The sequence below is a fragment of the Aedes albopictus genome, chromosome 3, assembly GCF_035046485.1.
Source record: "Aedes albopictus strain Foshan chromosome 3, AalbF5, whole genome shotgun sequence".
Classification (NCBI taxonomy): Eukaryota; Metazoa; Arthropoda; class Insecta; order Diptera; family Culicidae; genus Aedes; species Aedes albopictus.
Genome location: NC_085138.1, coordinates 255,955,741 through 255,982,556, shown reverse-complemented (window position 1 = coordinate 255,982,556; position 26,816 = coordinate 255,955,741). Strand labels below are relative to the sequence as shown.

The following is a 26,816-nucleotide window of genomic DNA, read 5'->3' as shown; positions in this document are numbered from 1 at the left end:
GAGAAAACGAGTCGCATCTACAAATTGTCACCGTTTCTGGACGACCATGGCGTGATCCGAATGGATTCTCGGCTCAGCTCTGCTAGATTTGTTGCATTTGACGTTCAATTTCCGATTATTCTTCCGAAGGATCATCCGCTGACGTGCCTTTTGCTGGATTGGTACCACAGGACTTATCTTCACGGCAATAACGAAACAAACGTCAACGAAGTTAGGCAGCGATTCCACGTTTCGTCATTACGAACGCAGGTACGGAAGGTAGCGAAGTCATGTATGTACTGTAAAGTGAAGAAAGCGAAACCATGCGTCCCGCGCATGGCACCGCTACCCGAAGCAAGGTTGAGCCCTTTCGTTCGACCTTTTTCGTACGTCGGGTTGGACTATTTCGGCCCGATTAATGTGAAAGTTGGTCGTTCATTAGTAAAGAGATGGGTGGCAATCTTTACCTGCCTCACTATTCGGGCAGTCCATTTGGAGGTCGCACACTCACTATCTACAAACTCATGCAAGATGGCCATTCGACGGTTTTTGGATCTGGAGTGATAACGGGATGAATTTCGTAGGCGCCAGCCGCGAGCTCCAAACACAGGTGAAGCAGATGAACGAGAAGCTTTCAGCGGTGTTCACGAACGCTACCACTAAGTGGATATTCAATCCACCCTCAGCCCCCCACATGGGTGGATCCTGGGAGCGATTAGTGCGCTCTGTGAAGGTTGCTTTCGCTGGACTTTCGATTACCAGGAATCCCGATGACGAAACATTGCTGACGCTGATGACCGAAGCTGAAGGAGTAATTAATACACGCCCGCTCACGTTTATGCCGTTGGAGAATGATTCTCAGGAAGCCCTAACTCCTAATCATTTTCTCCTGCTCAGCTCTCAAGGAGTGGCTCAGCGTCCAGAACCTCTAGTGGACCGAGCTGAATTCTTGAGGAACAGTTACAGCTTCATGAAGGGACTGGTAGATGAGTTCTGGCATCGATGGATTAAGGAGTATTTGCCGACCATCGCCGTTCGCACGAAGTGGATTGAAGACTCCAGGGATTTGCAAGAGGGTGATGCTGTTATCGTCGTAGACGAATCTACTAGAAATGGATGGCTTCGCGGACGAGTGCTGTCCGTGGTGAAAGGATGCGACGGGCGAGTCAGGCAAGCCTACGTCAGGACCTCTACGGGAGTTCTACGCAGACCCGCTTCGAAGATTGCAGTGTTGGAGATCCAGAGCGGTCGAGGCGAAAAGGACTTGGGTAACACTGGACAGCCGGAGTCCTCTGACCAGTATTACGGGTCGGGGGATGTTGGGAGCACTACGCCACTGCTCGCCGAAACAGATGAAAAAGTCAAAAGACTTGACAGCCAGCTTGTCAAGGAGCAGTGACAGTTGCTTGACACGTAACAATTTTGCAAATCATTCCAACTCAAACCATTATTCGCATTACTCCAAGAAGGCAGAGAATTTGTAAAAGTTTGTAGTTCATTATTAGTTGCTATAGAGATCAAGTTGGCAGGTAGAATACTTGTTAGTCAGACCAAATTTGTAAGTATAACTATGATTGCATCCCGACAATGAATTAACATTACTGAAATCTGAATTACAGCTTTTGAGCTCAGTCTAACCGCAAAAAGACGTGCTGCAAAAAACGAGGTCCGAAACTACCCCAACACTCCTGAAGGAATTCTCCGGGATGAATGTTCAGAGACCTTCTGGAGGAATTCCCTATGAAGTCCTGGAGCAATGTGAAGACAAGTCTTTACATCTGGCATCCCTACTGCTCATCTGTGCTACAGCGGACCTCCAACAGAACTTATCTGAAGTTGACTCTCCCGAATGTATTCCAGCCGCCTTCGATTTTTTGTGTGAATATTTCTAACCCATACGAACCAGTCTAAATTTCACATCGCACTGCTATCATTCCACCAACAGTCGGTGATCGTTTGGTAAAAATGGGTCAGGATCGCTTCGGTACCTAGTGTCGCGTAGCGTCGTCGTCGGTGTCGTTGACTACAACTAGTGCTGCAACTACCGTGCGACGCGAGCTCGGAAAACAGCATGATCTTTTTTTTTTGCGTGGGCTGAAAAAAGAGATAAGAAGTCATAAATTCCCATGCATAATGCTGCGCTGTGGGGAATGTTTTGCTACGCTTACGCATCGAGCAGGAAGCGGCGGTTATTGGCTGATGGCTAGTAGCGTGGAAAGTACGATCGTTCAGTCGATGCTTAGCGCTTCGCGATAATAGTTGGCGCGCGGTTCGCAAGAGCAGGTCGCGGTACGTTCTCGTGGCTTGTTGTGGACTCTAGTTCTGATCGTTCTGATACCTACGATGAGCAGCGTGGTCACGCTTGGAGTGTTTTTATTTTGCAATCAAGATCTCTACGGTGGCCGGTAGTAAAAGTGTGGAGAATTGAATCAATGTGATTGTGTTTATTGTTTGGTTGATTAGTAGTACAAATAATGGGGAGGTGTGACTTCAAGTGTAATCATTTCAAATGTGTCATAATAGCAGGTGGGTATGATTTTTCTACAGTTTGGAGGGTTCCAAGCCAGAACGATGAAGCTACATATTTGGCAGGACATGTCATGCGTTTTATCATTAGGTGCTGACAATATTACGATTTTGACTTTTTATCACTAAATGGTTTAAGTTTACGTATAAAACACTGAAACTGTATGAAACAACAGCTAGTTAATGTTATTTTTTTACCCAAAAGGCTAAACTTTAAATAGTGAGGAGTATGTAGTGAATAGTGAAGAGTGAGAAGTGAGGAGCTTATAAGAGTGAGTAGTAGAAGTGTGCAGTTATTAATGAGTTTTGAAGAGAGAAGATAAGTTCAAAAAAGCTCGCCTGATCTACACAAATCAACGTGATGCTGGTAGCGGTGACCAATTTCTGGAAGATTAAGGATTTTTATTTACTCGTGCATTATTTTGCTCTGTTTTTTTTGTCAATGTCTACAAAACATTCATCAGAAATTATAGCTGAACTCTTTTGAGGATAAACCTAGAATTTCCTGGTTCCTGTATGCGTCCATTTATCTTCCAATACTGTTTGCTGGAGAAATTCCTCCAGAAATTTTTGAATTCCAGTAGGAATTCTTGTAAGAATTTCAGAAAATAAACCTGTACGAATTCCTGGATAAATTATGGGAGGAATACCTAGTGAAATTTCTGAAGAGATCTCATGAGGAAATCCTAGAAGAAATCCTAGATAAATTTTTGGAGGATTCCTTGGAGGAAACTCTGGAGAAATTCCTGGAGGAATTCTGGACGGAATCCCTAGTAAAATTTGATAAGAAATCTCTTTAAAAAATCCAAGAGGAAATCTTAGAGAAATTTGTTAAGGAATCCTTGAAGGAATGCCTGTAGAAACTTCTGAGCAAATTCCTGGCGTAATTTCTGGAGGAACTCTTGAATTAGACCCAGCAGGAATTCCTGGAGAATTTCCTTGAGCATTTTTTGGGTGAATTCTTGGAATCCCTAGGAGAATTCCGGGAGAAATTCCTGAAGAAATCTCAAGAGGAATTCTGAGAGGAATTTCTGGAGGAATTTCTGAAAAACACCTTGAGAAATTCCAGGAGAAGAACCCTTGGAGGAATTTCTGGATGATTCCCTGGTGGAATCTCTGGAAATATCCTTCGAAAAATTCGTCGAGAAATCCCTGAAGTAATTTCTGGAGGAATCCTGGAGGTATTCCTGAAGAAATTTCCTGGGGAAATTCCTAGATAACATCCCGGAGGAATGCGGCTTTGTAATCGTGCGGCTTATGTCACCAAGCATTTAGTCGCATCGTGCTAGGAGCGCGGGATCAATTCCCGTCGCAGCTGTCAGGGAAAGTTTTCGGTTGTGCCACTGGGCATTGCATGTTAGTCCGTTGTCTAGTGTCGTGCTTCCTTCAAAGAGTGAATAGCTCACTGGAAGTAATAAACGTGTCCGTGTCTTTGAATGGAGGAGTTCTTAGTGGTATTCCAGTGGAAATTTCTGGAGGAATCTGTAGAGGAATTCTTGAAAGTATTACCGGATGAATATCTAGGGGAATCCCCAGACGGATTCTGAGAGATTTCTGTTATTTTTCTATTTCTGAAAGAACCCCTTGAGAGATTCCTGGAGGAAATTCTAGCGGAACTGCTGGTGCAGTTCCTGGAGAAATTCTCGAAGGGGTTATCCTTGAATAAATTTGTGAAGAAATCCCTCGAGGAATCTCTGGAGGAATCCCTTGTGGAATATCTGGAGGAATCCCTGAAAAATTCCTGAAGGAATTCCTGGAGAATATTCTTGAAGAATTTCCGAAGAAATTCCTAGAGGATTTCCTGGAAGAATCTATAGAGAAACTTATGGAGGATTTCCTGGAGGAATCTTCAAAGAATTTCCTGAAGAGATTTTTCATAGAGAAATCTCTGGAGGAATCCCTTAAGCAATTCCTGATGGAATCTCGGGAGAAATACCTAGAGGAATTGCTGACATAATTTCTGAAAGATGTCCAGGAGCAGTTCCTGGAGAAATTCCTGGGGGAGTTCCTGATGAAATTACTGGGGTTATTCCTGGAGAAATTCCTGGATAAAATCCTGGGGGAATAACTGGAGGAATTACTAGAGGTATTCCTTTGGAAATTTCTAGAGGTATCTCTAAGAGAAATTCTTGGAAGAATTACTGGATGAATTTCTAGAGAAATTCTGGGATATTTTCATTTCTATTCTATTATTTTTATATTTCTGAAAAAAATCCCTTTGATAAAATCCTGGAGGAATTTCTACCGGAATTTCTGGATGAATTCTTGGATAAATCCTTGAAGGAATCTCTGGGGGCATCCTAGAAGAAGTTTGTAAAGAAGTCCCTGGGGAAATCCCTGAAAAATTACAGATGGTATTCCTCCAGGAATTTCCTGGAAGAATTTATGACGAAACCTCTAGAGGATTTCCAGAAAGAATCCTTCTGGAGGATATCCTGAAGGAATCTTCGGAGGATTTCCTGGAGGAATCCCTGACAAATTCCAGAGGGTATTCCTAGAGAATTTCCTGGAAGAATTTCTGAAAAAATCTCCAGAAGAATTTCTGGAGAAATTGTTGACATAATTTCTGAAGGACGTCCAGGAGCAATCGCTGGAGATATTCCTTAAGAAATCATTGGGGTAATTCCTGAAGAATTTCCTGGATTAGTTCTTGGAGAAATACCTGGATAAAATCCTGGAGGAATGCCTGAAGGAATTGTTGGAGGTTCTCCTTTGGGAATTGCTGGCGGAATCCTTGAAGGAATCTCTGGAGGAATTCCTTCAACAACTTCTGGATGAATTCCTGGTGAATCTATAGAGGAGCTCTGGGAGAAATTTCTGGAAAAAACCCCTGAGAAATTCCCGGAGGGATTTCAAGAGAAATCTCTGGAGGAATTCCTGGAGAAATCTCTGGAAAAATCCCTGAAAAAGTTCCTGGACGAGTTTTTAGCGGAATTCCTAGAGAAATATCTGTAGCGTTTCCTGGAGGAAAAACTGGAAGATTTCTTGGTGGAATTTCTGGAAAAATTCCAGCAGGTATTCCTAGAAAAAAACCCTAGATGAATTTCTAAAGGAATCCCTGAAGGATTTCCTGGAGTAACTCCTGGATGAATTGTTGACATAATTTATGATGGATTTCTTTGATTAATTCCTGGTGTAATTCCTGGAGGAATCCCTGAAAAATTCCTGAAGGTATTCCTGGAGAATATTCTTGAAGAATTTTTGAAGAAATCCCTAGGGGATTTCCTGGAAGAATCCTAGGAGAAACTTCTGCAGTATTTCCTGGTGGAATTTTCAAAGAATTTCCTGAAGAGATTCCATGGAGAAATCTCTGGCGAAATCCTGATGGAATCTCGGGAGAAATTCCTGGAGAAATACCCAGAGGAATTGCTGACATAATTTCTGCAAGATGTCCAGGAGAAATTCCTGGAGAAATTCCTGGGGGAATTCATGTAGAAAATCCTGGGGTGATTCCTAGAGAAGTTCCTGGAGAAATTCCTGGAGAAATGCCTGGAGAATTTCCTAGAGGTATTCCTTTGGGAATTTCTGGAGGAATCTCTAGAAGAATTCTTGGAAGAATTACTGGATGAATTTCTAGAAGAATGCTGGGAAATTTCTATTTCTATTCTATTATTTTCCTATTTCTGAAAAAAAAAAATCCCTTGAGAAAATCCTGGAGGAATCTAGCGAAATTTCTGGATGAATTCTTGCAAAAATCTTCGTAGGAATTCCTGAAAAAATCCTTGCAGGAATCCTAGAAGAAGTGATGGTATTCCGCCAGGAATTTCCTGGAAAAATTTATGAAGAAATCCCTAGAGGATTTCCAGGAAGAATCATTAGAGGAGCTTCTGTGGGATTTCCTGGAGGAATCTTCGGAGGATTTCCTGGAGGAATGCCTGAAAAATTCTTGAGGGTATTGCTGGAGAATTTCCTGGAAGAATTTCTGACAAAATCTCCAGAAGAATTTCTGGAAAAAATCCTGGAGAAATTGTTGACATAACTTCTGAAGGATGTCCAGGAGCTATTCCTGGATCAATTCCAAAAGAAACTGCTGGAGATATTCCTAAGAAATTCTTGGTGTAATTCCTGGAGAATTTCCTGGAATGGTTCTTGGAGAAATTCCTAAATAAAATCCTGGAGGAATTGCTGGTGGAAACCTTAAAGGAATTCTAGGAGGAATCTATGTAGGCATTCCTCCAACAATTTATGGATGAATTTCTGGGGGAATCTCTAGAGGGGCTCTGAAAGAAATTTCTGAAAAAAATCGCCTGAGAAATTCCCGGAGGGGTTTCTAGAGAAATCTGTGGAGGAATTCCTGGAAAAATCCTCGAACGAACTTCTGAAGAAATCCCTGGAAAAATCACTAAAAAAGTTGCTGGATGAGTTTTTAGTGCAAGTCCTGGATGAATGCCTGTGGCAATTCCTGGAGGGGATACTGAAAGATTTCTTGGTGGAATTTCTGGAAAAATTCCAGAAGGTATTCCTAGAAAAAATCCTGAAAGAATTTCTAAAGGAATTCCTGAAAGATTTTCTGGAGTAATTCCTAGAGGAATTCCTGAAGAAATGCGTGGATGAATCTCTTAGGGAATTCGTATAGGAATACCAGAGATAATTTCTTAGGAAATCGCAGATGAAGTTTTTGAACATATTCGGGAGGAATCCTTAGAAGAGTTTCTGAAGAAACTCCAGAAGGAAACTCGGAAGAAATTTCAAGAGAAATTATTAAGGGAATCCCTAAGCAGTTCCTGGAGAAAGTACTGAATCAATTCCTAGAAAAGTTCCTTAAAAATACAAAGAGGCATTGCTGGAGAAACCCTAAAAAGAGTTCGTGGGAGAATCTTTGGAGGATGTTTGAAATAAGTTATTCCAGAAAGAATCACAGAAGGAAGTCCCGAGTTAAGCCCTGCAGAAATTCTTGGTGGAATCCCTGGAGGATATCCTAGAAGAATACCCGTAGAGATTAACGGAGGAATCTTTAGAAATACTCCTGGAGGAATCTCTGGAAGGAACTCCTGGAGGAATTTCTGGAGAAATCTCTATACGCATTTTTGAATTAATCCTTGGATGAATTTTTAGAGGAATAGGTTAGGTATCTTTATTAGAGAGATTTTCAGCCCGAGGCTGGTTCATCTCTTAAATTTTAGAGGAATCACTGCAACAATTTCCAGAGGATTCCTGTAATAATTCTTAGAGCAACCTCTGAAGAAATTCTTGGAGAAATCCCAGTAAAAATTTCTGAAGAAATTGCAGATGGAATCCTTGGAAAAATCCTGAAGGAATTCATAGAAGAGCTCGTGGAAGAACTCCTTGGGGAATCCCTGTAGCAGTTCCTGAAGAAACCCCAGGAGAAGTCCTGGGGAATTCCTAAAAAGTTCCTGGAAGAAGTATTGTATTGTTTTTTGCAGTAGTTCCTGAAAGAATTCCAAGAAAAACTCCTGAAGGAATTCTAAAAAGTTTTCCTGGGGAAACCCTTGGAGGATTTTTTTAAATAATTCCTGGAGTTGTTTCTGAAAGAAACACAGAAGATATTCCCGAGTGAATCCTGAATTGCTTGGAGGAAAACCTGGAGAAATCCCGGAAGCAATCCCATGATGAATGCCTTAGAAAATCTCAGGAAAGCTTTCTTAACAAATTCCTGGAAGAATTTCTGTAGGAACAAAAAATAAAGGCATCCATGTCTGAACTCCTGGAAATTCCTGGAGGAATCATCGCAAAAAGCACTGGAACAATCACTGAAGGAACTTCTAAAGATATCCCAGGAGAAATTCCTGTCTGGTGAAACCCATACCGGAATTCTTGAAAAACTCTCTGGAGCAATCCACTGAAGGAAGCTATGAAAAATTCCTGAAGGAATTCATCGATGTATCCTTGCAGATGTATCTGTAAAAAACTGAAGGAATCATGGGAGGAATTCTTAAATCATTTCTAGGAACAAACCCAAAAAAAACTATTTGAACCCTGCAAGATGTCCATGGAAGAATTCACGAAAAAGAAACTCGTGGACATGTCCCTTGAGGAATTTCTGAAAGAATCCTTGGAGAAGTTCCTGAATAAATGCCTGAAGGAATTTCTGGAGATGTCCTTGAAAGAATTTGTAAAGAAATCCCAGGTATTATTCTCTTAGCATGACGTTTGTTTGAATTGGATACAAGTGAAAATTCGTGTAGCAGTAGCACATAACTGCACTCTATAGCAGCATATAATTCGACCAAGTCCTTCTTTTTCCCTACCGGAAACTTGGCATGCTGTTTTTGTATTCCATAAATAAACATCACAAAATTTAACCAATCAACCAAGCTTGTTATTTAGTAAAATTCCATGATAAGATTGAAATAGATCTCTTGGAGAAATACTTGGTGAAATTTCCTGTGATTCTCAAGAAAAAAAAAGTTTGATAATTGTGGATAAAAAACTCAATTATTAGAAAAGTCTAGAGAATAGTTTTTTTTAAAGTACCTATTTTTATCTGGAACTCTTGAATTATTGATAATCTTTGGGTCGTCTTGAATTTAAAAAAAAATCTGTCGGCCAGGGTGGGGCCACGGCGCCAGCTGCCCTCCTCTGGCTACGCCCTTGGTACGTAGTGCAGAATGAAGAATGGGGAGTCAGAAGTAAGTAGTCAGGAATAAGCAGTGGGAAGTGAGTAGTGAGGAGTGCCCATCGAAAGATGCAAAGTTAGAGATGAAGAGTGAGAAGAGAGAGGTGAGAAGTGAACAGTAAATAATTGGCAATGACGTAGTGAGGAGTGAGAAGTGAGAAATGAAGAATTAGCAATGATGAGAGAGCCGACTATAAATAATGAGGGGTGAGGAGTGAGCGAGAATTAAGCAATGAGAAGTGAGCATTGAAAAATTAAGAGTAAGGAGTGTGAATCAGTGGGGATTGAAAAACCAACGTGAAGACCGAGGGGCTTGAAGCAGTGAGGAGTGAGAAGTGAGTAGTGAGGAGGTAGGAGTGATAAGTATGGTTGTCCACACTTATATGAAGAACATAAAGTTATTAAATACCTCCTCTTTGCTGCCGTCATATTCTGTGATATTACCCTACGCATTTGTAACTTCATCATTTAGCGACAATTAACATGTTGTTGATTTATGATCAATCAATCCTAAACATCCAATGAAATTCCAGGACTTCTCATCACGCAATGTATCATAGCGCAAAGCAAACCCCCACCAAACATCGTGTTCATCCTGGCCGATGATCTCGGCTGGAATGACGTGGGCTTTCACGGTTCCTCGCAAATCCCGACCCCGAACTTGGACGCTTTGGCCTATTCGGGAGTGATTCTGAACCGTTACTATGTGACGCCAATTTGTACCCCGTCCAGATCGGCTCTGATGACGGGAAAGTATCCCATTCACACGGGAATGCAGCATGCCGTCCTGTACGGTATGGAACCTCGGGGGCTACCGCTGACCGAGAAACTGCTGCCGCAGTACTTGAAGGAGCTTGGGTAAGTCTTTCGAAGTATACTACGGTAACACAAGTTGAAGGCTTGGATCATTGTTTGTCTTTCCAGCTACATGAACCACATTTACGGCAAGTGGCATCTAGGTTCCTATACCCGTAAGCACACTCCGCTGGAACGTGGTTTCGATTCGCACGTCGGCTTCTGGACCGGCCATCATCACATGTTCGATCATACGGCTGTCGAAACTAACGTGTGGGGGTTGGATATGCGTCGTGGTTTTGACGTGGCTTATGATCTCCATGGCTATTATACAACGCACGTGATAAGGGACGAATCGGTTGCAGCGATCCGGAGACATAACACTTCGCAACCGATGTTCCTGTATGTATCACACGCAGCGACTCATTCGGCAAATCCGTATGACTTTCTACCGGCGCCGGACGAGACCGTGGAAAGGATGTCGGGGATTTCGAATTTTGCGCGGAGAAAATTCGCTGGTAAGATGTTTGAATAGATAAACCTGATAACACACTTTGACCTGTGGCCTGGTCAAATTTGTGTTGACTTCCTTTATTTATTTGTCTAGGCTACATGGGCATCGTTTTCACCCCTACATAGAGTGTGGCAGACCCACCTCCATTTTTGCTCCAGAACTTCTGTCATTATCGGCTTTTGATGGCATCGACGATGGAGCTCCGCGTTGGAGATCCAATAGTGAGACCTCCATGCACGAGTTATATACAGCAGGCATCTATTGAAGAAGACCTGCAGCCGTTGAGTGTTCTCCACTGATACATACCAGATTTCACTGGCATACAGCAGCACAGATTTCAAGTTTGAGTTGAACATTCGGATTTTTTGTGCGTTGACTAATCTGACTGTTTCTTAAAAAAAATCTTAGACTTACAAAAGCAGCCCTCGCCTTCTTGAGTGCTGCTGATTCCGTGCACCTATAGCGATCTTGGTTCCGCCATCGGCCGCCATTTGGTTACCAAGATATTGGAAGCTTTCACCATTCTTCACTGCTTGCTCAGCAACCGTAGCTGTGTTTACAAACTAACGATTTGTTCGTGTTAGGACCCTCCACTGCGAGGACCGATCGGCAAGATCATCGAGCTTACTCTGTATTTCAGAGCGCCGTTGATCTAGGAGAGAAACGTCATCAGTCAATTTGAAGTCATTTAGGTGCTTCATGGTAATGGGCTGCCACAGCAGCCCACGATTTGGTTCGATCAATCGCACCTACCTAGGATCTCGTCGATTACGATGAGGAACAGTAGCGGTGATAGGATACATCCTTGCCCCACTCCAGCAACGACCCGGAAGGGATCGGACAAGATACCGTTGTGCAGTACTCTGCACGAAAATGCCATGTACTGTGCTTCAATGAGGCCGATGATTTTCTCAGGGACGCCCTTGTGCATCAGGGCTCCCCACATGTTTTTGGGATTGAGACGATCGAAACCTTTTTCGTAATCAATGATCACCATGTAGAGAGGTTCTTGGAATTCATTGATTTGCTCCAGAATGATACGGAGCGTGACAATATGGTCCCCACAGGATCGTCCCGCACGGAATCCTGCTTGCTGCCGCTGGAGAGTTGCGTCAATCTTCTCCTGTATCCGCTTAAGAATCACTTTGCAGAAGACTTTGAGAACGATGCACAGCAACATGATACTCCGCCAATTATCGCATACAGTTAGGTCGCCCTTTTGGGCACATTTACTAAGATGCCTTGCATGCAGTCAACTGGAAATGTCGCGGTTTCCCATACGTTGCAGAATGCTTGATGCAGCAGTTGTGCAGATACTACGTGGTCAGCTTTGAGCATCTCGGATGATATGCGATCGACCTTCGGGGCCCTGTTCTACTTCAAGCTACGGATGACTGTTTTCATCTCTTGCAATGATGGAGCTTCGGTGTTGACACGGGTTATGCATCGAACCCTTGGCATATCATGCTGAGGTGTTGATGGCGTGGCCGACACTTGAAAAAGTCTGCCAAAGTGCTCCGTTTCAGCTGGTCATTCGGGTCGGTCAAAAGTTGTCCAGATGTGTCTTTGACGGGCATCGTAGCATTCATCCAAGTCCCACTTAAACGACGAGAGATATCGTAGAGGAGACGAATGTCGCCGGTATTTGCGACTTCCTCGCCTTCGTCGGCTAGGAAGTCCGCCCACGCTCTTTTTTCCCACCTACATGAGCGCTTCAGCTTTGGCTCCTCGTATTTTCACTCGCTCTATCACGGCTTTGACGTTTCTTTGCTCCTCTATCTTCCTGCAGGTGTCATGTGTGTTCCACTGCTTTCTCCGGGTGCGTAACGCACCCAAATTACTCTCGCTGGTGGCTATGAAGGCGTTCTTGATAACACCCCATTGATCATCTACGCTTCCACCTTACTGAATATCCGCCGCACGGTTCTCCAGCTCCTCGACGAAGGACCTTTTCACTGCAGCATCTTCCAGTTGGCGTGTGTTGAACCGTCGCCCGATCTTCTCCTCTTGTCGATGGATCCATGATCTGCGCAGCCGGGTCTCGCCGATTAGGAGATGATGGTCGGACGCAATGCCGAAGCTACGTTTCTTTCGTACATCACGAAGACTGCGTCTCTATTTCCGGTTAATGCAGTTGTGGTCGATTTGACTTTCCGTGACACCATCACGGGAAACTACCACAAGACGTACACTTGTTTTCGATTCGTCGAAGCGGTGCAGTCTAATCAGCTTAGCCGGAAAACCAATTTTCAACATAATCTGCCAACATTCGTATCTATTCACGGAATCCTACGCCGCCTTGAATCCATAAACCACCGTGAAATTAATGCCTGATATTCGCCGACAACATTTTGTGTTATTCCTCTGTAATTTTCGCACTACAGTCGATACTAGAGAGGGTATGGAGGGCAAATGACATCATCCAGCCAACTAGCAGGCAGTTCACTTCCCATATCTTCAAAATTATACGGTGTAAGAGTTGATACAGCCACTCACTACCATGCTTGAGTAGCTCTTAAGAGATGAACCAGCCTAGGGCTGAAAATCTCTATAATAAAGAAATAATAATAATAAATTGAGTATTGACGGTTTCCCCCCTTATCGAACGCGACGATTTGAATCCGTCGCGGATGAAACCGTCGCCAGAGTCGTCGCAGCCAATCAGCAGGCGGGAGTCTGACGTTTCTCCGATCTCACTAACACAAACAGCAGCAGAGGTGGTGCTTGATTCGTTGCGATGATTCAGAAATGCCGACTGGAAGTTGGCAGCGCGTTTTGTTATGAAAGCAACATTCAATAGCTCGACTGGGATTTCGTCCCAGCAACCTTGTTGTTCTTTAGTCCTCTAATAGGCTGTATTGACCTCGTCTAGCGTTGGAGGTTCCACAGCCTGTCCGTTGTCTTCGATTCGAATTCTATCTGTCGCTCTTTCCTTCTCACCGTCCAACAATTCCTCGAAGTGCTCTCTCCACCTGAAAGGCACCATTGTTTCGTTTATAAGCAAGTTTCCACGACGCTCGTTCCACTTGACGGCTGATTTCTCCGCATGTCATTGACAGTTTCACAAAAACTCTGCATATCATTCTGTTCTATACTCTCTTGCTCCTGAGCAATCACATGCTCACATGCTTTTATTTTTGCGGTGGATTCGTTTTTCGGCTACTCTTGCTGTCATAAATCACTTTCTGCTCTTCCGGATCCCTGAACCCAGAATCCGGCTTCTTGAAACATTATTCTCATCAAGGCATCGGATATTTATCATATAAACTTCAAATTACTGTCTTCTGCAGCTACTGTCTATAGGTTCTTATGAATATGAGTAGAAACTTCCTGTAAAACTTGTAGACATTTCCTCACTAGAACTAGTCAGTTTTATGCATTAGCTTAAAATATTGAATCGGAAATTCTGGAGGAATTTTTCGCCTGAACTGAATCTTGAAAGAACTCGTGAATGACTTGACGCCCTAAATCTTGATCTGTGGACTGTGAAGAATGAAAAATTCAAAACTGCAACTACCGAATATTCATGTTCTTTTTTTCTCAAAAATACTTGAATATATTTTAAGACACTCACGTGCAGCTACAAATTCTCTTTTGAGTTTACGTAGGAATTGAGCTAGAAATCATTCCTAATTTTTTCATGAGATGTGTGGTATAATTTATTCTATGAATTTAAATACCTAGGGGCTTTGTATTGATTTCTGGCTAAATCTACTGGTACGAATGCCAACAGCTTATTGTCTAAAGCCCAAGCAGCTAGCTGAATAGCAGTTTGTTAAGGTGAAGATCCCTTGCGTCCACTTTCCGATTTCTGCAAATTGCCTCGTATTTTTGTGAGCACAAATCTGGAGATCCGTCAAACGAAGCGGGCTAATATTGTTACTCAATGTTTTTTGCGAGTGTGCAAGCAGCAAGTAGAATTTTCAATCTTGTTGGTCTGCTAAATAATCAGATTTGTTCTCTTGAAGTTTTGAACGAATTACAAGGCGGCCATTGTGGCGGGCATCTTTGGTTCCTAACAACCTTGTCCTTAAGCTAAAGTTTGCTGAAGAGTGGTTTGTTCCACTCTTATACAGTATGTAACAATGTTTGTTGGGATGCTTTCTCTATCTGATTATCTCCTGTATCGTCGTTTTCATATACTTATATAATATATATAATAATGATACTTATTCGCAATTCAAATTGCGGATTTGTTTTTGATTTGTGGCTCGGTGGCTCAAAGAGGATCTTTTCGTCGTTTATCGTGACTTGTCTCTCACATCTCTCATAGAGGACGAACACAACAGCAGGACCAGTAATACGGACTACACTTACTCCCCAGTGTTTCACAAATATCGAAGACGGCTAATAACAAGACAGACAGCTCCCACCCTATCGCAGGCGACATGGTTGAAACGCCCTCAACGATTCACAGGAACATTAAAACATTAATGTGTGCGTGTACATGCTAATATGTACACAGAAATTGTAACATCTCACGCACACTGATTTATGATGTTGTTCCCTGAAGTCGTTCGCGGCGCTAGTGTGCTTGTAGCTCCCAAGGTATATGGAGCAAGAGGGTAGATGTCTGTCTTGTTATTAGCCGTCTTCGCAAATATACAAGTTACATACAGAAAATACAAAACATTATTAAAAGCAACACAAAATTGATGAATTCCCGAAAGACGAGGCTTTGTGGCTGCCTTCGAGCCCGACAAAACGAAAAAATGTCAAAAAGTGATGGAAACACGTACGTGGCAACCCTAATAGGACAGATCGGTGAAGTACTAGATTTGTAGTAATGAGCTGAATTTCAGTATGGTGAGAAGGTCAATTCTGCGATTCTGCAATGAAATGGTCCAAAAAGCGTGGGTATTATGATTCCTTGCCTAATTTGATGCTGTTTGAGCAAAACTTTGGGTAACAGTGTTGTTGTTTTCTCCATTTCTTGCAACATAAACAACATAGTTATTCGAAGTTTTGCTCAAACAGCATCAAATTAGGCAAGGAATCATAATACCCACGCTTTTTGGACCATTTCATTGCAGAATCGCAGAATTGACCTTCTCACCATACTAAAATTCAGCTCATTACTACAAATCTAGTACTACACCGAACGTGCCCCATTCCACCTAATGCATCTGACAGGAGTCAACATCTATCGTGTATCTACAATGAAATGATTTGTGGATACACAAATGTTTTCATACAAGATGTTGGAGTCTTAAATATGGCGGCCTCGCATCCTGGTGGGTGGAAATATCTCAGCCTAGGAGTATGCTGTCGAAATAAGCTACCATTTATAATTTTACATTTTATTGAAATGATGTCAGTTTTGGGGTTTTATACTTGCGGTTTTTATCGCCAGCCGGGAGATGCTTATTGGCAGCGAATGCTGAACAACGATGAACAACGTGACGAAGCTGGCCATTGGGAACCAACATGGTGATGACAAAGACGCATTTTACGCGCAGCTCGAACACGAGTACGACAGCTGCCCAAACCACGACGTCAAAATCATCATAGGGGATCTAAACGCTCAGGTAGGCCACGGGGAGGAATTCAGACCAACGATTGGAAAGTTCAGCGCCCACCAGCTGACGAACGAAAATGGCCTACGCCTCATCGATTTCGCCGCCTCCAAGAACATGGCCATTCGTAGCACCTTTTCCCAGTACAGCCTCCCGTATCGTTACACCTGGAGATCACCACAACAAACGGAATCGCAAATCAACCACGTTCTGATTGATGGACGGCACTTCTCCGACATTATCGACGTCAGGATCTATCGTGGCGCTAATATCGACTCTGATCACTACCTGGTGATGGTCAAACTGCGCCCAAAACTCTCCGATATTAACAATGTACAATACCGGAGGCCGCCCCGGTACGATCTAGAGCGACTGAAGAAACCGGATGTCGCCACCGCATACGCGCAGAATCTCGAGGCAGCGTTGCCAGACGAGGGTGTGCTCGATGTGGCCCCTCTAGAGGACTGCTGGAGTACAGTCAAAGCAGCCATCAACAACGCAGCCGAGAGCACCATCGGGTACGTGGACCGGAGTCGACGAAACGATTGGTTCGACAAGGAGTGCAGAGCGGTTCTGGAGGAGAAGGATGCAGCGCGGGCGGTAATCCTGCAGCATGGAACCCGACAGAATGTGGAGCGATACAGACAGAAACGGAAGCAGCAGACCCGTCTCTTCCGGGAGAAAAAGCGCCGCCAGGAAGAAGCGGGATGTGAGGAAATGGAACTGCTGTGCCGTTCACAAGAAACACGTAAGTTCTACCAGAAGCTTAACACATCCCGCAAAGGCTACGTGCCGCAAGCCGAAATCTGCAGGGATAAGGACGGGAGCCTCCTGACGGACAAACATGAGGTGATCGAAAGGTGGAAGCAGCACTTCGACGAGCACCTGAATGGCGAAGAGAATGTAGGCACGGAGGACCAAGGCAGCGGAGGAAATGACTATGTTGGTGCAGCCGAGGACGGGAACGAACCAACTCCCACGCTGAGGGAACTTAAGGATGCCATCCACCAGCTTAAAAACAACAAAGCGGCTGGTAAGGACGGTATCGCAGCAGAACTCATCAAGATGGGCCCGGAAAAGTTGGCCACCTGTCTGCACCAGTTAGTAGTCAAGATCTGGGAAACCGAAGAGCTACCAGAGGAGTGGAAGGAAGGGATAATCTGTCCCATCCACAAGAAAGGCGACAAGTTAATGTGTGAGAACTTTCGAGCAATCACCATTTCGAATGCCGCGTACAAAGTGCTATCCCAGATCATCTTCCGTCGTCTTTCACCTAAAGTAAATGAGTTCGTGGGAAGTTACCAAGCCGGTTTCATCGACGGCCGGTCGACAACGGACCAGATTTTCACCGTACGGCAAATCCTCCAGAAATGCCGTGAATACCAGGTCCCAACCTGTTCATCGACTTCAAAGCGGCATACGACAGTATCGACCGCACAGAGCTATGGAAAATCATGGACGAGAACAGCTTTCCCGGGAAGCTTACCAGACTGATAAGAGCAACGATGGATGGTGTGCAGAACAGCGTAAGGATTTCGGGTGAACTATCCAGTTCATTCGAATTTCGACGGGGACCACGACAAGGTGATGGACTTTCCTGCCTACTATTCAACATCGCCCTGGAAGGTGTTATGCGACGAGCCGGGCTCAACAGCCGGGGTACGATCTTCACGAAATCCGGCCAATTTGTCTGTTTTGCGGATGACATGGATATTATTGCTAGAACATTTGGAACGGTGGCGGAACTGTACACCCGCCTAAAACGCGGAGCAGCAAACGTCGGACTAGTGGTGAATGCGGCTAAGATAAAGTACATGCTGGTAGGCGGAACCGAAAACGACCGGATCCGTCTGGGTAGTAATGTTACGATAGACGGGGATACTTTCGAGGTGGTGGAGGAATTCGTCTACCTCGGATGCTTACTGACGGCTGACAACAACGTGAGCCGTGAAATTCGGAGACGCATCATCAGCGGAAGTCGGGCCTATTACGGGCTCCAGAAGAAACTGCGGTCGAAAAAGATTCACCCACGCACCAAATGCACCATGTACAAAACGCTAATAAGACCGGTGATCCTCTACGGGCACGAGACATGGACCATGCTCGAGGAGGACCTGCAAGCACTCGGAGTTTTCGAGCGACGCGTGCTAAGGACGATCTTCGGCGGTGTGCAGGAGAACGGTGTGTGGCGGAGAAGAATGAACCACGAGCTCGCTGCACTTTACGGCGAACCCAGCATCCAGAAGGTGGCCAAAGCCGGAAGGATACGGTGGGCAGGGCATGTTGCAAGAATGCCGGACAACAACCCTGCAAAGCTGGTGTTTGCAACTGATCCGGTTGGCACAAGAAGGCGTGGAGCGCAGAGAGCAGGATGGGCGGACCAGGTGGAGCGTGATTTGGCGAGCATCGGGCGCGACCGAGGATGGAGAGCGGCAGCCACGAACCGTGTATTGTGGCGTACTATTGTTGATTATGTCTTGTCTTAAATGTGATGTTGAACAAATAAATGTATGTATTAGACTGGGTCAACAAAGTCGATTTTTTGAAACAATGCTTTTTCGATTCCTTTTAGCGTCCAAAACAACTGTGCAAAATTTGGGAGCGATTGGTTGCGTCCCCGTATTCCGCATTGCGATTGAAATTTGTATGGAATTTAGTTTGGGAAAACGTGCTTTTTTGCATTTTTCTCATAAATTGAAATTTTTCGTCTAAAACTATCTAACTAATGACGTTGAAGCATAGCCTAGGATATGCCAAAAAACTTTGCCGAAGACCGCAAAGTGATCCGACACTTGTGAAAAAAGTTATAACGCACAGATTGCCCGGTGGTGCTTATCATTTAAGGGGCTGTCCATAAACCACGTGGTCATTTTTTTGGGACTTTTCAACCCCCCCCCCTCCCGCGTGGTCATTAGTCCATACAAATTTTTTTATTTGTCCATACAAAATGGTCAGTGGCCGAACCCCCCCCCCCCCCCTCATGACCACGTGGTTTATGGACAGCCCCTAACATGTAAAGGAATAACATCAATAATAAAATCTCAGTTTTTGGCCTAAGTTACCAAGCGAATAACTTTTTTAACAAGCGTCGGATCACTTTGCAGTCTTCGGCAAAGTTTTTTGGTATATCCTAGGCTATACTTTAACGTCATTAGTTAAACGGTATTAGACAAAAGAATTCAACTTATGAGTAAAATGCAAAAAAGTACGTTTTCCCATACTAACTTCCATAGAAATTTCAATCACAATGCGGAATACGGGGACGCAACCAATCGCTCCCAAATTTTGCACAGTTGTTTTGGACGCAAAAAGGAGTCAAAAATGCTTTGTTCCGGGTTGATGCGGTCAAATTTAAAAATTCTCCATACAACGTTGACCCACTCTAGTATGTATGTACTACAAATTCCAGGCCGGCTAAAGTCTTCGAGAAAGAGAGGGGTCTTAGAGATGACCAAAACTTAGTCTACGTGATTTCTGAACTATCCCTTAACGATTTCATTTTTAAATTTTCAGCCATGCTAACCGAGTTGGACCAGTCTGTGGGAGCAATTGTCCTTGCCCTGACTGAACGAGGCATGCTGGAAAATTCGATTATTGTATTCAGTACTGACAACGGTGGCCCAGCGGAAGGTTTCAACAACAACGCAGCGTCCAATTGGCCTCTCAGGGGAACCAAGAATACCCTTTGGGAAGGTGGTGTCCGCGGTGCGGGCTGCATATGGAGTCCGCTGATTGAGAAACGCCGACGAGTTTCCCATCAGATAATTCACATCAGCGACTGGCTTCCAACGCTGCTGGATGCAGCTGGATATGATTTGGAGTGAGTGATGCCCTGTTTTTAGCAATACCAACACCAAAACTAATTTTCTGATCATTTGCAGCGATCTTCCCTTAAACTTGGACGGAATTAGCGTGTGGAATCAGCTTCGCAATGGCAATGCCACTGATCGCCATGAAATCCTCCATAATATCGATGACATCTGGGGAAGCGCAGCTTTGACCGTTGATGACTGGAAAGTGGTCCATGGGACCAACTATGAGGGCAAGTGGGATGCTTGGTATGGACCAGCCGGCGATCATGACACCAAGTCCTACAACCTATCGTCGGTATTCCAATGCCCAACCGGCAAGGCTTTGAACAAACTGAAAATGCTTCCATCGGAGGAGGAAATCCTTAATCTTCGGCGTAAGGCAACCGTCCACTGTGCGAATGGAACGGAAAGCACGTGCAACCCGCTGGAGTCGCCTTGTCTGTTCGATCTTACCAACGATCCGTGCGAGTTGGTAAACTTGGCCGACCAATACCCGGTAATACTGGAAGCGTTGTTGGACAAACTGAGCGACTATAATGCGACGGCAGTGCCTCCGGGGAATATGCCGCTGGATTTGCGTGGCGATCCACGCTTCTGGGGCTACACGTGGCATAACTTTGGTGACGAACTGGAGATGTTCGAGTTCGAGAACATGACTGAAAGTGCATTTTTGTAATACAAGATGACTGAAATACAAATACAATGTGGTACCTATACTGTAAATTACTGGTATTCCGGGACCACCCTTACTACCACTCCTATTCTAGGAGTAACTACAGAACATTGGCCAAATTTGAAACAAAAAAGGATTATTCCTATCAATAGTAAAAACAGCGATGCATAATTAGATATTAGATAATATTTGACAGATGGAAGCGATATCAGTTAGTGGCTGCGGTATGAAAGAACAAAAGCTTCCCTATGTTATTTGCAGAGTACGAAAAACGGTTCACGCCGAAAAATGAACGCTTTGTCTTAAGCGGTGCATGTTGGTAACAAAGGCGGTCCGCAACAAACGCATGTCAGGCGATGGGAGCAATAAAACAAATATCGCTTGCCGTGCGTGTGCCGATATTTCGGCTTTTCTGCTGAAATTTTCGACCCACGTCATCAGATTCATAAGCATTTTGACGAATTAAGACTCTTGCAAACCTCAAAGTCGAGTTTCAGTTGTAAAACAATATGAAAATCACGATGTGAATAGAACGTGACAAATATTCCTACCGTTTTTGTTGTGAACAAACTCGGGAGCGATCTTTGTCATTATTGACGGTTTCCCCCCTTATCGAACGCAACGATTTGAATCCGTCGCGGGTGAAACCGTCGCCAGAGTCGTCGCAGCCAATCAGCAGGCGGGAGTCTGACGTTTCTCCGATCTCACTAACACAAACAGCAGCAGAGGTGGTGCTTGATTCGTTGCGATGATTCAGAAATGCCGACTGGAAGTTGGCAGCGCGTTTTGTTATGAAAGCAACATTCAATATCTGCTAACGAAAAAACAAAGCGTTGTTGCCGTGCCTTCTTTGTTGCCTATTTTTCGCTTGCGGTGCCATATTCTGCGTACACTGGTTATTTGTCTTCCAACTTCTAGGGTAAAAAATATAATTTGGACATGTATATAATTTGGACATGCACTGCGATGTATGTCTTGTTCCGGAGAGCTAATAAAAGTAGTTACTTCTGAATATCGATTTATTGGATAAAACAGACCCTATTCTGATGACTTACGTTGAAAATACGCTTAACAATTAAGAATTTACTTCAAAATTATCGAAAATGTAAAATGTTTCACTTAAACCCCTCAAATGCACAGGTATGCAAGACGACAAAAACTTCACAGTCACATACAATATTCACCTCAAAACCGTTGGATTAATAACTGTAAGAAATTTAAATGCCTTATTGCAATGAAAACTGTTCAATAAAGAAGCATTGGGCAGCCAATCTCTTAACATTCGTTCAGAACGCCTAAAATAGATGGTGTCCAAAATACATTACAAGTTTTCTACTGTAAATATATTTTGGTCATCTGACGAACTACATGGGGATGCTGTGCGACTGCATACTTGGAGGCGTATTATGTGGTTCTAGCGATATTTCCTGTAATAGTTATCAAAATAGATGTCTGTTAAGCGATGAAATTTGATTATTTACAAGAAAATATTTGTTATTTTATGCTACTTGCATGATAAAGCAGTATTCATGGCTAAACATGGAGATAATTGCCCTGTCCAAATTATATATACCTGAGGGTGTCCAAAACATATATTCGGTGTCCATAATGCAATTCTAACAGGCGATTGGAAATTGTGATTTTCCCAGATTAAAATGCGATCGTTAAACTTTTTATCACCAGGAACGCAAAGTACAATCATATTATAAGCGTAATAGTAACTTTGCAAAATAATCAATTCCTTTCTAAGGAAGCTAAGGGGCGATTTTTCTAACGTTGTCATCAGCCTGTCCAAAATACATGAATTACCCTACACCCTCCCATCAGGTTTCCCATACGACTCGTGGGATTTCAAATAATCAAGAATCTAATACAGCTTGTAGCGGTGATTGTGATGTTAGCCTTGGGTTTAACCCCTTCGCAAAGAGTGGGTTTTTTAGCTCTTAAATAAGGAGAGCAGACACAGGAGGAGGTAGCTGTGCGTAAAGTGCAATCCTGCAAAGAACCCAATTTCCATCCCTGCTAACACGCCGGGAGGGGTAATGGATTGCTTTCTTGAAGTCAAATATCAGCAAGGAGATCAAGCAGAACCTGCTGAGACTTCGTAAGCTGATTGTGGAGGCCATGCAGGCAGCTTGTGAAGCTGATGATACCGAAGTCTACCCAGACTGAGGCCTTCGTATTCCCGGATTGCCTAAAGAGTATGCCAGACGCGATCGCTAATGACAAGCATTCGCAAAAGCACGTGAAGCAGCCGTCTTGGGATGAACTACTAGGCAGCACTTGCAAGACCAGGAGGATATATGCTTCGAAGATGAAGGACAACAATGCCAACAAGTCTGACCTGGGCCAGGCAATCTAGAAAGCTTGTACCGGGTTTAATGGAGTGGGGGTTATGACCTTGCGTTGGTCCTCAGTCGCCAAAGATTCATACTGGTCAGGCGGAGGACGCCTCCTCGACCCTAGTGCATAAGCGGAAGAAGAAAACGGAACAGAAGAAAGAGACGCTATGCCAATGGGAAGGTAGGTGTCAAGGGTGACACCGTCGTCGTCAAGACAGACGAGTCTGAGTACTCAGAAGTCACGAAGTTGATGAGGAGCGATGCCAAGCTAACGGATCTTGGAGCCGACGCATGCAGTATTCGACGTACTCGTACTGGCAGCATATCGCCTTGAGCTCAAGAGTGACAAAACGTGTAGGCGTACTGCGTAAGTATCTAACGGAAGATGTCCTTGGCGGAGGCTGCTGAGGTGACGGCTCTCACCGCTGCAGCGACTCTGAAGTTCAAAAATCTGCACGAGAACACGGACGAGGAAGAGCTCATTACGGCACTGCTACAACAGTGTGAGGTTCATGTACAGGAGTACAGGAGGTCTTGGTTTAGCTACCTGTGGCTGCCACCAATAAGGCGATATCCATAAACTACTAAGACTTAATTTTGGCAATCTCAAACCCCCCTGTATGGAGTGTATGAAGCTTTAACTGAGCAAGGGCCGTGTTACTCCCAGCAAGCCCCAGGGTGGGCAAGACACTCGTGACACTCAGCGAAAAGAAAACACTCCCTTCCAGCTTCTTGGCGCCTGTCCTTAACACTGGAGGACGCCTTCCACTTTCTTAAGGATTAGTTCTACCTTACGTTCTTCACTCTTCTCTCTTTCTTCGAAGCTCCTCGCACTTCACTCTTTCGCTGCCGCTCGTTTCGCTAGTTCATTAGTTCCTTCTCAACTGCCCCCAGGACTAGGGGGCTGGCGATTCTTCTCCTTCTTATATCTTGTGTTGATTGCAGTCTCTCGCGGACCTTCCACCTGTCCCACAATCCGCTGCGATATGGCTCTAAACTATACCACGAGGGTAAGTTTTACAATAAAAACCGCGAGGTCCTGTGGGCACAATGGAAGACACATAATGGCGGATTAGGCACTATACGGACGAACAGGCTGGATTCGCGGTTGTCACAGAACTATACATGGATGTCCAGTTATTCCTTATCTTCTACTATGCTTTTCTTCTTAGCTTTCAAACGGCTTTCCACAACTTAATGTCTTACACTCCAACTAAATGATTTTCTAACTTCAAATCTTTTTCAAATTGAGGTCTGTTTATTAACTGCGACTGTTGTCTATGCGGATCACCAGGCTAATGATCCTTCATTTTGAAGATCGTTGACCCCGAACCTTTGGCCATTGACCCGTCGTCAGCGCCGAAGTTCCTCCTCATCATGGCCGCCCATTCGTGCAGTCCTGTGGAGCCTGGTGGTGGCTAGCGAAATTATCGTCGTCCTTGTATAGGACACTGCACAGTGGTCCACGAACCACATTTACGAGGAAAGATGCATTCAACGCCTTCAAAAGAGTTTATGGTCTTCTACAAAGTTGTCCCTAATAATAAGGCCCTCTTTAAAATGTGCATGAAAATTAGGGTGGTCCATATTTTCAAAGAAATTGGTAACCCAACTTTTTAATTTGCAAGAATAACTATATACATTCTTCGGGATATTGTAGATCTACAGGGGATGGCCAATATGTTTGGGATAGGCAGCTTTTTTTCTCCCACAAAAAAATTCAACATGATGTAACTTTTCATGGAGTGCATCAAAAAATCTCAAATTTTGACTGTTTGTCAACCTATTATATGTGCATCATTGGTACAAATTTAGGCTCGATTGATTTATCTTTCGTAAAGTTAGAACCGTTCGGGTAAAACACTATTTTTCAGACAACTCATTTTTAAGCTGTCATATCTCGGAAACCAGTGAACCGAATTGAATGAATTTTTAAACGTTCATCAACAATATATTGATACTTAATACGACGTTATAAAATGTAATATTTTCTCACGGCGAATTAAGTTATACCGGGTTGAAATTTTTACCCATATAGAGGAAAATAAGTCAAATTTACAATACCACACAAAAAATATTAAATGTGTTCTTCCTTCAATCTAAATAGGCTCTAATATATCTGATTTGAGATAAAATGAGAACAGAAGTGGAAAATCTTTGGATATCAACACTAAAATTTATTGACATTGATGTGAAAAAATACATTTTTTCGAGAAAAATCCAAAAAGTGTCAATCCATGATAACTTTTTTCAACGTTTAAAAAGTACCTATGTTTTAATAGTTTTTTAAGCATTTACATATTGTTAGTGTACGTTCAAAATTTCATTCAATTCGGTTCACTGGTTTCCGAGATATGACAGCTCAAAAATGAGCTGTCTGAAAAATAGTGTTTTACCCGAACGGTTCTTACTTTGCGAAAGATTAATCAATCGAGCCCAAATTTGTACCAATGATGCACATATAATAGGTTGACAAACAGTCATAATTTGAGGTTTTTGATGCGCTTTATTAAAAGTTATAGCATGTTGAACTTTTTTGTGAGAGAAAAAAAAGTTGCCTATCCCAAACATTTTGGCCATCCCCTGTATCTATAAGATTGCTGAAGACACTTTTTATTTAGCTTTAAATTGACCGATCTAGAGGTATTTTTCTGAATAAGCTTAGGGTGATTCAAGAAAAACCGGTTCTCTGGCGTTAACTTTTTCAGTTTCGATTTGTCATCAAAGTCGCCCAAGAAACACTTGTAGAGCATTTGAAGACGCATCGTTTTGTGCGCTGAGATGGTCGTTATCTCTTTTGGTTCAAAAGTTACAAGCATTTTTCTTAAAAAATAGTAGTTTTTTTTAAAAAGAGTTTATGATGGGTTGGGGCAAACATAAAAAGTATCATTTGCCCGCATTCAAAAGAAGAAATGTTGTTATAAAACATATAAAAAAATCAGAGGGGTGTTACTTTTGTAACTCAAGTGAAAAATACTTGAAAAGTGCCTATTTTTTCTAGAAAATCATCTATATCTCTTGAACGGAATGACGCAGCAACATTCTCAGCGCACGAAAATGCGCGTTTTTGGAAGCTCTAAAAGTGGTTCTTAGGCGACTTTGACGAGAAATTTGAAACTTGGCTTTTGAATGCGGTCAAAAGATATTTTTTATGTTTGCCCCAACCCGTCATAACACCTTTTAAAAAAAAACTATGATTTTTTTTTTATAAAAATGCCTGTAACTTTTGAACCAAAAGAGATAACGACCATCTCAGCGCACGAAACGAAGCGTCTTCAAATGCTCAACAAGTGTTTCTTGGGCGACTTTGATGAAAAATCGAAACTGACAAAGTTAACGCCAGAAAACCGGGTTTTCTTGAACCACCCTAAGCTTATTCAGAAAAATACCTCTAGATCGCTCAATTTTAAAGCTACATAAAAAGTGTCTTCAGCAAACTTGCTCAAAATTAATAGATCTACATCTATCCCGAAAATTGTATATAGTTATTCTTGCAAATAAAAAAGTTTGGTTGCCAATTTCTTTGAAAATATGGACCACCCTAATTTTCATGTATATTGAAAAGAGGGCCTTATTTTTAGGAACAACTTTGTAGAAGACCATATCAATCTAGAAAATCATTTGAAGGCGCTGAATGCATCTTTCCTCGTAAATCTGGCTCGTGGACCAATGTGCACTGCAGTGATGGCTGCGTATGTGGGATTCTTGGGACGATACTCTTGACCTACCTACAAACGTTTTCTTTTTTTAATCAACTTAACGAATTCTACTACGCGACAAATCTCATCAATACTGGACATTATACTGACACTTCTAATAGCAGGGCGTAGACTTTGGCCAGTCCACCCCCCCCCCCCCCTTCCCAGCAACCACAAGGTTGGGCGGACCAGGGGGAGAACCCCCTCTGAACGAAAGTTGAGCGGAAGAGGAAGCAGAAAAATCCGCTAGATGGACAGGAGCGTAGGGACACCAAACCTAGGCGACGTAGGAAGGTAGGTGCCAAGCGTGAGAAAGTATTCGGACGTCTTGAAGGTGATGTAAAGCGACGCCAAACTCGTGGATCTGGGAGCCGACGTGCGCAG

At 43.4% G+C, this 26,816-nt stretch overlaps 2 protein-coding genes across 3 annotated transcripts; both read left to right on the top strand.

Annotated features, from left to right (window-relative positions):
- The first annotated feature begins 550 nt into the window (after positions 1-550).
- LOC134290714 (uncharacterized) lies at positions 551-1,378 on the top strand. The gene has a single exon (XM_062857895.1). It carries the CDS (start codon positions 551-553, stop codon positions 1,376-1,378), a length of 828 nt encoding a protein of 275 aa, XP_062713879.1.
- A 926-nt stretch (positions 1,379-2,304) lies between these two features.
- On the top strand, positions 2,305-20,454 carry LOC109422334 (arylsulfatase B). 2 transcript variants are annotated; one of them, XM_029852280.2, is made up of 5 exons: positions 2,305-2,505; positions 9,616-9,940; positions 10,007-10,395; positions 19,421-19,727; positions 19,789-20,453. In XM_029852280.2, the coding sequence occupies exons 1-5, from the start codon at positions 2,454-2,456 to the stop codon at positions 20,393-20,395; spliced, it is 1,680 nt and encodes a 559-aa protein (XP_029708140.1). In that variant the 5' UTR covers positions 2,305-2,453; the 3' UTR covers positions 20,396-20,453. The 2 variants fall into 2 exon arrangements, with proteins under 2 accessions (XP_029708140.1, XP_062716278.1); XM_062860294.1 differs by lacking the exon at positions 2,305-2,505 and adding an exon at positions 2,541-2,596 and having other exon boundaries at positions 19,789-20,454.
- The last annotated feature ends 6,362 nt before the right edge of the window (positions 20,455-26,816 follow it).